Source organism: Puma concolor, chromosome B2, assembly GCF_028749965.1.
Source record: "Puma concolor isolate L17-30 chromosome B2, mPumCon1.1.hap2, whole genome shotgun sequence".
NCBI lineage: Eukaryota > Metazoa > Chordata > Mammalia > Carnivora > Felidae > Puma > Puma concolor.
Genome location: NC_141671.1, coordinates 11,219,468 through 11,235,910, shown reverse-complemented (window position 1 = coordinate 11,235,910; position 16,443 = coordinate 11,219,468). Strand labels below are relative to the sequence as shown.

Below are 16,443 nucleotides of genomic sequence, written 5' to 3'. Positions count from 1 at the left end.
TAGATTAACGTGCTGATAGGCGAGCTAGGTGAAACTTTGTGGTGCCTGGGTCCGTGGGATACAGCGGGAGGGGACCCTCATGGTGTGGGCTGGAATCTTTGGTGAATCTTCACTTGTCTGTGGAACTGTGGGATTCACTCAGACGTGTAGGGATGATCTTGCCCGTAGATCAAGATGGTGGCCAGATCCATGGGGGGTAAAGGGAACCTTGGGGGCCCGAGTCAGCCATGAGACCACAGCGTGTGTGGATTCGCCCTGGCTGAGCTGCTATTGCCAGCTGGGAATGGAGCCCTTGCAGGTGGGGGTAGGGGGAGAAAAGGGGTCTTTGACCCTCACAGGCGGGGACAGGCTGACCTGTTTGCTCTCAGACCTTCAGGCCACACCAGGGAGCTGCCCTGGCCAGAGGCCTTCAGTTGTCTGAGGAGGACGAGGGGGAGGCCTAGGAAGGGCTGCAGAGAGAGAAAGGAGAGGGAGGGAAGGGTCCCTCTGAAGGGCAAGAGGACCAAACCCTCACCCTTTTGGGCCTGGGCATCAGGGTGGTTCCCCCTGCGGCTTCAGATCCTCACCCAGGAGTAACCTTGGCGGGAGGTGGTCAGTTCTGCAAGGAGTGCTACAGTCCGGCCACCAGAGAAAGTCCCCAGAACCGGGGGAGTGCCCTGACCCCGTCCTGGCAGAGGTTCCCCGGGAGGACCCCCAGATGTGGGGTGACCATCCAATGGAGGCCCGAGTCGCAGGTGGTGAAAGAATTCACCTGAGACAGGACTAGGAGATAGAAGTTTGTAGAATACACCATGAGGGAGCGGCAGGCAGGATAGCGGAGGAAGGGCTGTCTGCCTAGAAATGTCGTTTTTGTTTTTTAATGTGACTCCATGGTGGTAGTTTTCTTTTTTCTCTTTCTTTCTGCCTTCATTTACAGTCTAGATGCTTCAAGCCAGAGGTCTTGAGGAAGAGAGGGAGGGTTTGAGGTTCAATTTTTAGTGAAAGGTAACGAAAGACATCTAACGAACTGAAGGCACTTGAAAATTCAATAAGAAACAACCACCGGGTCTTGTCCCTCTTTGCCTTTGACTAGAAATGCAGCCTCACAGTGATGGGGAGTCAGGTTCTGTCATCTCAACACTTTAGCTTATGGTACATACCTCCGTCTCAGACCAGTGTTTCTCAGAATTAAAAAAAAGGGCGTGTAGGGTATATACGTATATATTATACCCTGTAGTCAGTGTATACAGCTGTAACTTCTCTCCTAAAATCATGGTTCACGTAGTATTGTGGCCACGAGAGTCCTTGATGGCAGCTTGAGAAGTCACTGGGTTTACATGTCGTGGTTGCCGTACCTAAGAACATGACATTAACAAATAGAATATCTGTTGTAGGGGCGCCTGGGTGCCTCAGTTAAGCGTCTGACTCTTGATCTTGTCTCAGGTCATGTTCTCACAGTTCGTGGGTTCAAGCCCCGCATTAGACTGTGTGCTGACAGTGGGGAGCCTGCTCGGGATTCTCTCCCTCCCTCTCTCTGCCCCGCCCCTGCTCACTTGCTCTCTCTCTCAAAATAAATAAACTTAAAAAATTAAAAAAAAATCTGTTGTAAACTCTTGGGAAAGCTTATAGTTCAATTTTACAAGTTTGCAATATACATTGAAATGATTTTTTTTTTTTTTTGCCTGTACAGGCTCACATAGTCTATAGTTTGTATTTAACTCTAAGCTTTTTCAGTAGATGCAAATAGTTCTTTTGTAATTTTTTTTAATGTTTAGTTTTGAGAAAGAGCATGAATGGAGGAGGGGCAGAGGGAGGGGGGATACAAAATCCGAAGCAGGCTCCAGGCTCTGAGCTGTCAGCACAGAGCCCAAAACAGGGCTCGAACCCACGAACTGGGAGATCATGACCTGAGCTAAGGTCGGACGCTTAACCAACTGAGCCACCCGGGTGCCCCTGGATGCAAATAGTTCTGAGGAGAGGCTTGAATAGAGGTTTATATGATGTTCTGTTACAAATAGCTGTTCTGTTTATGGAGCTTCTGTACCACAGCGACTTAACTGGTTTTCTGAAGGGAGTGGAGAAAGGGTAATGTCAAAAGGTCAAAGGATTAACATTTCCCCAGAAAGCTTCCGCTAGAAAGTCTAAGATCATGTGGAGGTAGAAATGAAACCAAATACCCTGCAATTTAAGAATTTTCAAAGCGTTCCCGTATACAGTATTCCAGGTTTGTGTTTGTGTGTACGAGGGTTTTAAGCCCTGTGAGGTAACCATAACAGGTATTGTTGTTGCTTGTTTTTTCAATTAAGAGAATCGAGTCTGGGGACCAGTTTAAGTAACTTTCCTCTTGTCGCCTGATGGAGTGGAACCATGGCTAGGGCCCAGATATTCTGATAGGCGTTCACGGCACAGTTCACTCTGTTTTCTCAGATACCTCCCCCCTGAGCCTAGAGACCGTACATTTTCAGAGTCTCTCTGCTCAAGTGTCAAGGGGCAGCTGTGGGTATCAAGGTGGTCACACTGGAGTCTGTGTGGCACAGGGATGGCAGAGAGGTCCTTAGGAGCAGAGCCGGTGGACAGGCCTTCGCGTCGTCGATTCACTCGTCCCTTGGTGTGGCCCTCCTTTCTGTGAGCCAGCTTTGCTGCTCCTCTCGAGTTTGGCCTGTGCACTGAAATTCTTCCCCACATTTCCTTGCTCTGGCTCTCCTGTGTTTCCCCTTCTTTTTGTTACAAGAGACCATTTTAGCACAGCAACTCCTAGAGCAAATGATCGTTCACCGTTGTCTCCAACAAGAAAGTAAGAGCTAAAATACAGTACCTATATGCAGTCCACTGCCGGAGGAACTCCTTAGAAGGACCCCTGTTCCCAGATGTCTTTATTCTCCAGTTCATACCAAATCATCTTTTCTTTTCCAATTCATACTGAGCATCTCCCCATGTCTTTAAACACCATTTGAAAACATTTTTCATGATTCCTCAGTATTCCATTGTATGAATTTAGCATAGTTTATAAAGTGGTGATCATTTATAATTGGGTTCAGAATGGGTTCAGTATTACAGCATCAGTATTCTGACCATAGAATTTATTTAATATTAAGCTTTTTAAAATTTTTTTACTTTGTTTTTTTTTTTAATGTTTATTTTTGAGAGAGACAGAGCACGAGTAGGGGAGGGGCAGAGAGAGAGGGAGACACAGAATCTGAAGCAGGCTCCAGGCTCTGAGCTGTCAGCACAGAGCCCAACATGGGGCTCGAACTCATGAACCACGAGATCATGACCTGAGCCAAAATCAGACGCTTAACTGACTGAGCTACCTAGGTGCCCCTATTAAGCTTTTTTTTTTTTTTTTTTTAAATGTTTACTTATTTTGAGAGAGAGAGAGAGAGAGAGTGCCTGTGAGAGGGGGAAGGGAAGACGGAGGCCCTGGGGCGGTGCACAGAGAGAGAGAATCCCAAGCAGGCTTCGCACTGTCAGCACAGAGCCCAACATGGGGCTCGAACTCACAAACCCTGAGATCATGACCTGAGCTGAAATCAAGAGTCGGATGCCTAGAAGACTGAGCCACCCAGGTGCCCCAGTAGTTAAGCTTTTATAAAAGGTTGGTGCAATAGCAATATTTGTAATGAGGCAGGTTGATACATAGTGTATAAATTTGAAAAATCTGAACTCAGTTTTAAATAATCACCACTTTATAAGAATCATTAATTCATCGACTAGCTTATGTATTTTTTCAGTGTTGTCCTCCAACATGTGTGCTTGACCTTTCGTCATGCACACAGAGCTCACCAATTATGAGCAAATTAGTAGAAATTGACGAGTCAACTTCTGGATTTCCTAAGAGTTCCGTCTTCTGGAACGGTGGCCCTCAATCTCCTGTGGGTGTGTTGGGCTGGGTTGGGAGGGAGAAGGGGGGACTCGGAGGTTTCCCTAATGCTGCCAGCCCCTCTCCTGCCTTCTCAGTCTGACCCCGTCTTCATCCACTACCCACGATCCAGGTGCAACAGGCAGTGAGAAGACTAAGTTTGTTCTTGGTATTCTCCCTCTTCTTTCTGGGTTTCTTTTTTCAATCCAATTTCTTCTTTCCCCAGGTTCTACTCAAACCTCCTCACCAAAGCATCCACCAAAGCCCATAGTTTTGGGAAGGTCTCATTCTCCCAAATTGTCTTTGACATTGTATTTCCCAGGTGTATTTGCTATTATGAGTGTTCCTACATAAGTCAGTGCCTTAATCTTACAATTGACCCTTGAACCACACAGGGGTTAGGGGCCCCGACACCCCTCCCATGAAGTTGAAGATCTACATATAACTTTTGACTCCCTTAAAACTTGCCTACTGTTGACTAGAAGCCTTCCCGATAAATAGTTGATTAGCACGTTTTGTATATGTATTATATACTGTATTCTTGCAATAAAGTAGGCTACAGAAAATATTATTAAGAAAATCATAAGAGAAAATACATTTGCTGTACTGTACCGTATTTATTAAAAAAAACCTACATATCAGTGGGCCCATGCAGTTCAAACCTGTGTTCAAGGATCAGCTGTATTTTGATTCTGTCTGGCTCTCTCTGCATGAGAGTCACAGGGTTCTACTTTGGGGCAAAGGACTACTAGGTAAGAACGGAATTAGGAAGTCATAGAAGTTAAAAAAAAGAAAAAGTAAAAAGAAGGCATTTGCCATTAGTGCAAAAGAGTGGTTCTTCTTTGCCAAACCTGTGGAGGATAAAATGTGTGAGCGTACAGGAGTTTGACTTGTGGCCTTGAATAAACTCGATATTGAGGTCATACATAATTAACCGCCTGTCTTGCCTTCTTTCCAAAGTGATGGCTCTTACTGTTCACACTTGGGATAACTGATGTTTCCTGAGTCCAAGAGCCCCAGGACTGCCAAGGAAGGAAGAAGAGGCAGCAGCGGTTACATAACCTCGGTGCTACTGTAATGCGATGGGTAATTGTCTTTTTTCTTCTTAACTTCTAGTGCTTGAAGCAGTACCTGCAGCTGGCAATCCGAGAGGGATGCGGGTCTCCCATCTCTTGCCCCGACACGGTGTGCCTCGGCCGCGGGATCCTGCAGGAAGCGGAGGTACGGATGAGTGCCGTGACCTTCCCCCTTTCCTGTTGACATTATTCCGTAGGATCTTGACTCTTTATGTACTTCCCCACCAGGGAGTCTAAACACAAAATACAGAGGCTAACTTTTTTTTTTTTTTTTTAATTTTTTTTTTTCAACGTTTATTTATTTTTGGGACAGAGAGAGACAGAGCATGAACGGGGGAGGGGCAGAGAGAGAGGGAGACACAGAATCGGAAACAGGTTCCAGGCTCTGAGCCATCAGCCCAGAGCCTGACGCGGGGCTCGAACTCACGGACCGCGAGATCGTGACCTGGCTGAAGTCGGACGCTTAACTGACTGCGCCACCCAGGCGCCCCTACAGAGGCTAACTTTTTAAAGGAGTACTTGATTTCTGCATACCTATGGATCCTTCATATAAGGTGTTAAAGCTGTATCTCAGATCTGTTTATAAATGCCGTCTGAGTGTTGGAGAAGCTCTAGAATGGGCGAAGGTGCTAGAAACCACATTTACCAAATGTGTGCTATGGAGGCTGAGTAACGAGGAGTCTTGTGATCTTTAATACTTTAAAGATAAACAGATGACAGATTTCAACCAGTTATAGACATTAGAAATAGTGCCATCCTACAAAGGTAGACTGAGTCGGACGATTTCCACAGGAGTTTCGTTTGATCTTTGTCCGGCATCAGAAATGTCTTTTTTGAGTGTGTTCTTCCCCCATTTTCTTAAGACTGTGATCTGTCTCTTTGCTTCGTTTCTTCAATCCCTGCTCATTAGCTTGCCCTTGAATCTGCTTTTAATCTTCAAGTCCTGGTCACTTTAAATCAGAGGATAACCAGCTCTTGCCCATTTTGGGGAAGTTTGTAAGCCTGGGAAAGAGGGCCCAAGAAACAGAGGAAATCAGTTATTCGTTCGGCAAACACAGTATGCCTGCTGTGCATCAGGTGCTCTTCTGGAATCATTCGTAGCTGGTATACCATCCAATCCCTTCACCAAACTTAGCAAATGGGAGCCCCGAGGGTTTAAGTAATTTTCCCAAGAGTGCGTATCTAAAAAGTAGAAGAGCTAGAATTCTAATCCAGTTCTTTCTGGCCACCGTAACTATTTGGCTTTAAGAGTGGAATGAGGTAGGGGCGCCTGGGTGGCTCAGTCGGTTAAGCATCCGACTTTGGCTCAGGTCATGATCTCATGGTTCATAGGTTCAAGCCCCACGTCGGGCTCTGTGCTGACAGCTCAGAGCCTGGAGCCTGCTTCGGATTCTGTGTGTGTGTGTCTCTCTCTATCTGCCCCTCCCATGCTCATGCTCTGTCTCTCCCTGTGTCTCGAAAATAAATAAACATTGAAAAAAAAAGTGGAATGAGGTAGGTAGATGATATGATAAAGGACTTGGAGACTCAGTGGTATGTATATGTGTATGTGGAAATATATACGTATATGTGTGGATATGTATGCGTGTGTGGATATGCTTTGTTTACAAATACATATTCTTTTACATATATATCCTTTGATCTGTAAGCTAAACAGTCCAAAAGATGTTAATAGACCCTTTGTAACCATTCTGCATCTGGGTCTCCCATGTTCGGCTTATAGACTATCACTGAGGTGGTGCAAGTAAGCTTGACGTGGTTTTTAGGGAAAAATGAAAAGAACACATAATGGTTTAGAAGTGATTCGTTTTAGGAAAACCATGAAATAATTGAATTTTTTGATAAAAAAGTAATATTGAATACATAATCCTGAGGTGAGAAATCTTGGTTACTTTTGTTTGAGGAAGGGGTGGAAGGAAATTAAAGTGGAGAAAGATTGAGTTAGGTACCAAGGATACTATTGATTTGTACAACTTGGAAATGGGTTTTAAAATAAGCCTTGGGGGTTCAGGAGCATCGTTCTATGCACAGTCCTTCTAGAAAAGATGCTTCCTCTTTGATTTGCTTCTCTGATACTCTCATCAGTGAGCAGTGTTTCCTAAGCATGCAGTGACCTGTGTCAGGTCAGGATAGAGACGCGAGTAAGGCCGGCCCAGCGTTGCCCTCCTGAAGCTTCTGATCTAGCAGAGTGGCAATTAACCTGGTGACAAGTAAGATAGTTCTAGTAAGTCAAATGCCTGACATGAAGCAGGCAGCAAGAGCTGTGTCTCATAGGAAATCCTAGTTAATTTATGTATGCAAAGTCTATTAAAAATAAGTGAAATGAATAGTTTGATGAAGTTTCAAAGGCATTTGAAATGAGCCACATTCCTGTGTTCTGGACCTTGAGCTCTCCAATCCAGTAGCTGCTAGCTCCATGTGGCTGCTTACGTTAAAATTAATTAAAATTAAATAAAATTAAAAATTCATTCCTTTGGTTGCACTAGTCATGTTTCAGGTGCTCAGTAGTAACCACATGTGGCTCATGGTGGCCCGATTAGACACCACAGAATACAGTATCTCCACCATTGTGGAAAGTTCGGTGGCATGGCGGGTTCTAGACTTTTAAATGGATGGTAACCACTAGCCACGGATACTTGGGTTATCAAATGTTAGAGCCCATGTGTTTAGGCGAGTGAGTGAAGACGGTCCGTGGTTTGTCTTGCCGTTCTCTAGAACAGAGTTCGACTTTTCTGATTTTCTTAGTATAGAATTTTCTTTTCACACTCCCCTGCAGTTCTCACCCCTGTCTTATTTCTTACCCTTTTCCTGTTGTACATCCTCATTCACACTTCCCTGGTACTCTGTGTACCCAGTTTGACTCTCAAAATGGTTTTAACTTTTAGGCTGTACGGAAACCAAACAAACCCATAGTGTCTCTTAGAAATTACCAAAGGCTATTTGACAAAAAACCGAACAAAAACATCCTCCAAACTAAAAACTATGGTTATTTCTTCAATTCCTTAAAGTCTGTTTCCCATTAGGTGAGCAAGAAGGCACCCAAGGCATTAAAGGACCGTTTCTGTACCCACTTGCTGAAGAGCCTGACTAAAGATGGGCACGGATGTGTAGTAATCAAAGTTCCTAACCAACTGGCCACTTGTGTTTTCCCGCAGAGTAAAATATTGTGAGGGTAGTAGTGACAGTCTCTCATTTTGAATTGAGACATGAATAGGGTATTATGTTAGAGATATTTGGTAGCTTTATCAGTATATATGGGGCCACTTGTTTTTAAAAGTTAATTTTTAATTCATTGATTAATTTGGAGACTGTGAGCAGGAGAGACAGAGAGAGAGAGAGAGAGAGAGAGAGGGAATCTTATCTTAAGCAGGCTCCATGCCGATGCAGAGCCCAACGTGGGACTCCATCTCAACTCTGGGATCATGACCTGATCCGAAATTGAGAGCTGGATGTTTAACCCACTAAGCCACCCAGGCATCCCTGGGACCACTCCTTTCAAAGCAGATACCACATACACGTGAACTTGGGCTGGACCATCTTCCTTTCTGGCTTCATTTACATCAAGCTTTCTCTTACATAGTTATTATTATAATAGATGGCTCTTAATCCAGATATGATCAAGTATATCACAGTGGCGTCACCCAACTCATTGCTTGACTGGATTCTGTCTCTATAACTACTTACTGTGCCTTTAAAAAAATGTTTAATCATACAGGTAATGTGGAGACATACTTTGCATGTTAAAAATAATGATGGTTAAGACTCAAGTTCCCTTGGTGCTGCTGCTGTTTATGTTTCCATGTGCGTGGTTCTTCATCATCCATTGTCTTCTAAGATGCATGGTAGCGTAACATGTCTTTACCTTCAGGGGACGCCAGCAATTTAGGCTCTTTTCTCCAAATGCTTTCCAGTGTAGATCTCACTCACATGGTTGCCTGTGCTCCTGGCGTCCGCCTCCTGTTCGCTGTGGGTCCTGCCTGCCTTCCTACCGCTTCCTATGAGCTCAGCTGTGGCTCTGCCCCTGCACTTTTGTTTATCAGGAGTAGCTTCATTAGCAAGACACTTACTGCCCCATCCAAGTACCCTTGGCTTATGGAGGAAACAGAAAAGGCATCTTTTCTTGCACGTCACGCGAGTTGGTGGGAGGCGGTGGCTACAGGTCACCCCGCTGGGGGCCCCGGAAGAGTAAAACTTGGCCTTCCTTGCACCATCAGGTACTGCCGGCCGTGGCAGGGCTCTCCTCACGTACTTGACCCAGGAATCGTGCCCAACATGGACTTACGAGAGGTGGGGCACAGATTGTTTGCTCATAGCTCTACTTCAGGCAAGTCCTCCCCTGGGAGTTAGTAGCCCTGTTCTAACGGCGATGACTAATGGAGCCCTTCCCTCACAGTGGAAGGGAAATAGTACCCGCCACTTGCTGGGGAAGCCCGAGCCGTGTGTCTGGGGCCTGTAAAGTTGGAGTGGTGAGCACATACCTACCATTACATGGCCTGAGTGATGGAGCTTCCTCTCTCTGCCAGCTGGCAGTGGAGGGCTGAGAACAGCTTCTCAACAACCAGCCCTCCCCCTAGCTCCTGGGGCATTGAAATGACCCGCCTACATTTGGCCGCTAGAGCCCCCACATGCACCAGAGCAAGGATGCACCAAGAATGGGGGCTGCAGAATTTCTACAAGAGGGGCTTTAGGGTGGGGCACCGTGGAGGACCAGGAGAGAGGAACGGGGGGCAGTGGCGTGCTAAGGAATTTGAAGCTACGTTTGCAAAATAAATACGGTTTTTACTCCTGTTGCGTGTTTATTGGGGTGGCTTCAGTAAATGTTGATGGAATAAGAGCGATCCGTGTGTTCCCCACAAAGTCCCCGTCAGCACAGCCCCCACTTGCCATCTCTTCTCACACTCTTCCTTCGTATCATCAGTGTGAGGTGGGGCAGAGAGGGAGGAGGAGGACGCCCAGGCAGGCAGCCAGAGCGCTGTTGCTGCGGTTGAAAGATCTGCACGGGAAGGGACCAAAGTGTGTCTGTCATAACCTTTGGCTGTGATGCATGTTAGCCTGAGAAGAGTCGAAACTTGGGGTGGCAACAGATAAAGAAATCTGCTATGCCAGCGTTAATAGATATTCTTGAGATTCCCAGTTGAATTTTATTTCAGAATGTATTTAAGACTTTGCTTTAAAACTGCATATAAATGGGGGTGCCTGGGTGGCTTAGTCGGTTGAGCATCTGATTTCCGCGCAGGTCGTGATCTCGTGGTTTGTGGGTTCGAGCCCCACATCGGGCTCTGTGCTGACAGGGCGGAGCCTGCTTAGGATTCTCTGTCTCTCTCTCTGTCTCTCTCTCTGTCTCTCTCTCTGCCCCTCCCCGACTTGTACTCTCTCTCTTTCTCAAAAATAAACATTAAAAAAAATTAAAAACCTATTATAAATGGAGAATAACGTTTCTGATTCTGAGCTTTTCCTTTAAAGGCGGCTATAAGAAGAATAAGCAGCAATGGGTTGAATGTGCCATGTGGATGTGCTCATGGGCGTATCCCTTTTACCCACAGAGCAGGCGGGGGAGAGAGGCAGGGGACGGTGTGGGAAGGTGCACGGAAGCCTCTGTGGACAGGTGAATAAAGAGTAGCAAAGGCAGCCCTCTTGAGGGAATTGTGAGGATGATTCTGGCCCTGGAGCTCTAGCTTCCGCCATCTTTTCCACGTCCCCAGAGGGCCTGCCTTCTGGTTTCTCAGTTATACCCTCTTGTTTTTTCCAGCAGGTTCCATATCTTGTATGTAGGGAAGGAGATGTGAACTTGGTTAGTACACTCGATGGATGTGCCATTTTTCCTTTTTGGGTAGAAAGTGCGGTTCTTATTTTCTGGGTCGAGATAAGAAACATTGGTAATTTTTGTGTAAGTGTGATAAGGCACTTATCCATAAAACTGGGACTGGGGTTTTTTTTTGTTTGTTTGTTTTTTTTGCCAGTATTTTTGCAAGTCATAGCCCCTCAAAAATTGCCAAGGCCTTGACATGCTATAATGATCTCCTCGTGGTCAATTCCATCTTCAAATATACTGGTCCCTTATATTCTTTGTTGGGTCTCTTTGATTTTTTAAAGCAACTGTAGCAGAAATATGATTTGAAAGGCCAAACCCAAGTAAAGACTAGGCTTTTCTTTTTTCTTTTTCTCTTCTCACCTGGCTTTCTAGACCTTGATGAGAGGTACTTACATGAAGCCCACCCCTAGCTTCGATGTTGGAACCATTTCATTTTCCTGACTAAAAGACAATATGTATTTTAATCATATATAGTATTTTATTTGCAAGATATTCAACAATTTTCAGTATTATGGGAATACACCGCTTTCGGCATAAATGTTTCTCTGGCAAACAGGCTCCACTCTCTGCCCCCCTTTTTCTTCTTTGGTTTTTGTAGGGCTAATGTCGGTGTAGGTGGTGATGTCTGCTCAAATATTATAATCGTAGTTAATATAGTAAACGAGGGGGTGCCTCACCTTTAATTTCTTCTCAGTTGCGAATGTTAGGTCTATCCAGTTAACCTTCATGTGTAACATTTCTAGCACCCCCCCGACGTGTATGTATATCCTGAGAGCCCTGGTTATGCTCAGCTACAGTTGGAGTGGAATGGAAAAGTGAAGACTTTCAGCAAAGTAGGACCTGAATCCTCTCAGGTTAATTTTTACCAGAAAAAAAAGATAGAGATTATGGGCAATTAGTAGCTTTTGTTCTTATTGTTCTGATGTTACTGCTTTTGTTCTGTTAAAATGAAACTGAACTTATTTTATCTTTGAATTAATTTTCTTTCTTTTTGGAAAGAATTTCTAGAATGATGAGGATGAGAAAAAGTGGTTTTTCATAGGAGGAGAGAGAAGTTTTTCTTTTTTCTTGAACAGGCAGATTAATATAAATTTCAAAGGAGAAATAGCAAAAAAAAAAATCACTTTAAATCAAGGTAAGAATTTTTTAGTAGTTGATCTGAGGCAATCGTCCTGTTGGTGGTTGAGAAGATACTTAGGAATGTTTGTTTCTACGGCTTGAATGTGGGTCTGGTTATTAGTGGATTAGAACCCACTGAATAAAAAAAATATCAGTAGTCCATACTGACCTGAATAAATAAATGAATAATAAATGGGAGAGAAGGGACTGATCTTTCTTTGTTTTTTTAAAAAATTTTTTTTTTCAACGTTTATTTATTTTTGGGACAGAGAGAGACAGAGCATGAACGGGGGAGGGGCAGAGAGAGAGGGAGACACAGAATCGGAAACAGGCTCCAGGCTCTGAGCCATCAGCCCAGAGCCTGACGCGGGGCTTGAACTCACTGACCGCGAGATCGTGACCTGGCTGAAGTCGGACGCTTAACCGACTGCGCCATCCAGGCGCCCCCTTTGTTTTTCTTTTTAAATTAATTAATTTTTAAGTTTACATCCAAGTTAGTTAGCATATAGTGCAACAATGGTTTCAGGAATAGATTCCCTAGTGCCCCTTACCCATTCAGCCCATCACCCCCGCCATAACCCCTCCAGCAACCCTCTGTTTGTTCTCTATATTTAAGAGTCTCTTATGTTTTGTCCCCCTCCCTGTTTTTACATTATTTTTCTTTCCCTTTCCTTATGTTCGTCTGCTTTGTATATTAGATTCCTCATATGAGGGAAGTCATATGATATGTCTTTCTCTAATTTCGCTCAGCATAATACCCTCCGGTTCCAACCACGTAGTTGCAGATGGCAAGATTTCATTCTTTTTGATTGCTGAGTAATACTCCAGTGTGTGTGTGTGTGTGTGTGTGTGTGTGTGTGTGTGTGTGCGCGCGCCCACGTGTGCACGCGTGTATATGTACATACACACACACACACACACACACCACATCTTCTTTATCCATTCATCTGTTGATGGACATTTGGGCTCTTTCCATACTTCGGCTATTGTTGATAGTGCTGCTGTAAACATTGGGGTGCATGTGTCCCTCAGAAACAGCACACCTGTATCCCTTGGATAAATACCTACTAGTGGGTCCTTTTTTTGAGGAACCTCCGCACTGTTTTCCAGAGTGGCTGCACCAGCTTGCATTCCTACCAGCAATGCAAAAGAGATCCTCTTTCTCCGCATCCTTGCCAACATCTGTTGTTGCCTGAGTTGTTAATATTCGCCATTCTGACAGGTGTGAGGTGGTATCTCATTGTGGTTTTGATTTGTATTTCCCTGATGATGCATGATGTTGAGAATTTTTTCGTGTGTCTGTTGGCCATCTGGATGTCTTCTTTGGGGAAGTAAGGCACAGCTCTTTCTTTCAGTAGAAATTCTAATTTCTGAAATTTCTTTCAGTAGAATTCTAATTAACAAATACAGAATGAAGGGTAGAAATAGAAAATCGTCATTAAGCAATTACCACAGTAATAACTATTGTAGGCGAGAATTATCAATAGATACAACAATAGTGGAGCAAAGGTACGATGAGAAAGAGGATATTTGCAGAATCTCAAAATGTATCCCTGCGAGAACCTTTGCTGATGACAAAGGGTGAAGAAATTTGGTAGACACCACCTTGACCAAGCTAAAAAGTCAACACCGCCAGTAATGAGATGGGTGTCCTCATGTACCTCCTGATGGCTCAACATCACTTCTGTGATATTCTTGCCAAAAATGCACAGCCTCAACCTAATCATGAGAATGCATCAGACAAACCCAAATCAGAGAACAGTGTACAACATAACTAGCCTGGACTCTTCCAACATGTCAAGGTTGTGAAAGGCAAAGACAAACTGAGGACTTGCCACAGATTGGAGAAGGCTAAGTAGAGGCACAGCAATTAAATGCAATCCAGGATCTTGGACTGAAAAAAAAAAAAGACATAAGTGGGACAGTTTTTGACCTTTGAATAAGACTTGCAGGTTGTTTGTTTTGTGTCAATGTAAGTTTCATTATTTTAATTATTAGCCATGGGATGCCTGGGTGGCTTAGTCGGTTAAAGTGTTCAACTCTTGATCTCTGCTCAGGTCATGATCTCACAGTTCATGAGTTCGAGCCCTGTGTTGGGCTCTGCGCTGCCTGAGTGCAGAGCCTGCTTGGGAATCTCTCTCCCCCTCTGTCGGTGCCCTTGCCTCTCGAGCATACTTTCTCTCTCTCCCTAAATAAATAAATAAATAAATAAATAAATAAATCCATGCATGCCATGGTTATGTAAGGTGTTAACAGAAGGAAAAGTTGGGAGGATGGGATTTAGGAACTCTACCTAAGTTTTGCAATTCTTTGTGAGTCTAAAATTATTTCCAAAAAGAAAAGTTAAAAAGGAACATTCTGATATGATTTTGAACAATTTGGAATTTCTTTTTTGGCAGGAAGAGGAGAGTGATATATCAAAAGACACCTCTTTATAATATCTTCTGTTGGGGTTTCAGTTTTGCAATCAGTTTTAGAGTAATTGTGATTGTTTTGGGTTTTGTTTTGTTTTTAAAGCAGTAGCCCTTTAACCTGTGACCTGATAGAGCCTTTAATAATTATCCTCACATATTTATTTCCAGGTAAAAAACCTTGAGCAATGGTGACTTACTCCCAATGGCAATGGAACCAGGATTTTAATTCTTTGGGTCATCTTTTTTTTTTTTTTTAACAAGGTCTGGCTTTCTCTGACCTAAAGCCATGGATATAATAGAAACATTTCAGAAAACTAGTCTAATCTTAATATCCAACAAATTGTAAGATCAAGATGTGGATTTTTGTTCCCCAAGGAGCAGATTAAAAAAAGAAAACCTTATGTGTCTGTATTGCCTTCTGAGTAATTTAAGTTCCTTGAGGGGACCTTCTGGGTCTCCTTTCCTCATCTGTATCCCTGGCTTCCAGCCAGTGCTATACTCTTCCTGGATCATGGAGCAGAATATGGAGAAAGTGCAAATCTAAGTGGTGGGGGACTGGGAAGAGAATGGTGTGATGGAACTAACTTTTTTTTTTAATCACAAATTTCAATAGAAAAAAATTTGATTTGCCTTACTAAGGCTTAATTCCATAAAAATCTTTGATCTCTGAAAAATGATAGATTCAAAGTAGAGTAAGTAACCAAAAAAAAACCCAAAAACAAATTAGAGACCTCTGACTTCCCCATTGGCAGTAATGTGTCCCCTGATGACATTTATTTTTCTAATTTAAAATTAAACATCCATCTCTCCTGTTGTTGACTTTTTACTGCATTAATTTGTGTCACTTTTTCATTAGCATTTCATCTGTGTCTAAAATACTTCATCTCCTGTTTGCTTTGTCTTCCAGAAACTGTATTTGACCTTAGCTGTTACATAAATTGCATGTCATTGAAAAACAAACAAACAAACAAACAAACAATTTTTAAGAGTTGACTTTGAGGGGTTTGAAGAAGTTCTTCATCAGTCCAGAAACTATTTTAGATGGAGGCGAATTGAGTACAGGACTGTCCCATAGAATGAGATCTTTTTTGGGGGTGGGGGTTGAAAATAGAGACACAGATCCTCACCGAGGTCTGTTGGGTCCAGATGACAGCATCTCCAAGTCACCTTGGCCCGAAGTTGAAGTAATATTAGATTATTTGTCCTCTGCCTACAATGAATCAACAACTAAGGAACTAAATTCAGATTCCTGAATGCCTCTCCTGCCTTTGGCTGCTTATGTCTTCTGTCCCCAATTCAGAGGGTTTTTTTTTTTTGTTTTTTTTTTTTTTGTTTTTGAGACACCTTTGTCTTTTAGGAAAGATGCCCAAGTGGTATGTATTCTAACAGATGAAACAAAACTGGCTTCCAATGTAGTAAAAGTCTAACACCCATCATATAAAATTAACCATAATTTTTTTTACAGTGATTTCTCAGGAGCTTTATTTAAGGCGGCAGATGCAAATGCAACCTTCCCTGCTAGCTGGAGAAAAAAATTATGTAATTTAAATTAATGTTTTACCATACTTGGGATGGAGAAGACTGAACTTGCCTGTTTTGTGGTCCTTCATACGTTTTAGCTAACTTAGTTTAATTCATTTGCAAAGTAAACAAATTGATTTTTTGTGTGTGAGAAGGAGGATTAGATTCTGGATACCTTTTCAAAAATATTTGTTATGTACAATTTTAAACTGCCTCATTTTTTTTTCACTCTTGTTTTCTTAACGCAGACTTCCTTTCATTAGTTGAACTAATGAACTTCTGTCTAGGTATATTTTATGCCAAAGAATATGCAGTGTGTTAGAGTCAGAATTGCTAAGGCTAAGACTGTGTCCTGTATCAACTTGCTAAATGTTTAGAAGCCTAGTATCACATCTTTTGGTTTTCTCAGTTATGTATCTTTTAAGCAACGTCAATAGAGTTGACGTCAATGGAACTATTATTTTTAGAATGCCAGTTTAAGAGCATTTGGCTTTTCCTGCATCTGACTTTGAAATGCAATTTAAGAAGATTAATCTGAAATGTCATTTGGCCAGGTATGAATCATTGTCATTTACCAGTAAACCTTTGAGTTCATATTGCCATCTGAAATGGAAACGGAGTCTAGCCACAAGAAATAGCTGTAGCATTTTAGCATCTTTAGCA

At 43.1% G+C, this 16,443-nt stretch overlaps 1 protein-coding gene across 4 annotated transcripts in view; it reads left to right on the top strand.

Moving 5' to 3' along the window:
- The window catches only part of RNF144B (ring finger protein 144B), a 182,005-nt gene that overhangs the window by 135,168 nt on the left and 30,394 nt on the right, over positions 1 to 16,443 (top strand). For all 4 annotated transcript variants that reach the window (XM_086706155.1, XM_086706156.1, XM_086706157.1 and 1 more), the window contains exon 3: positions 4,955 to 5,059. In XM_086706155.1, the coding sequence (XP_086562281.1) occupies positions 4,955 to 5,059 (105 nt within the window). The remainder of the gene's footprint in view (positions 1 to 4,954; positions 5,060 to 16,443) is intronic.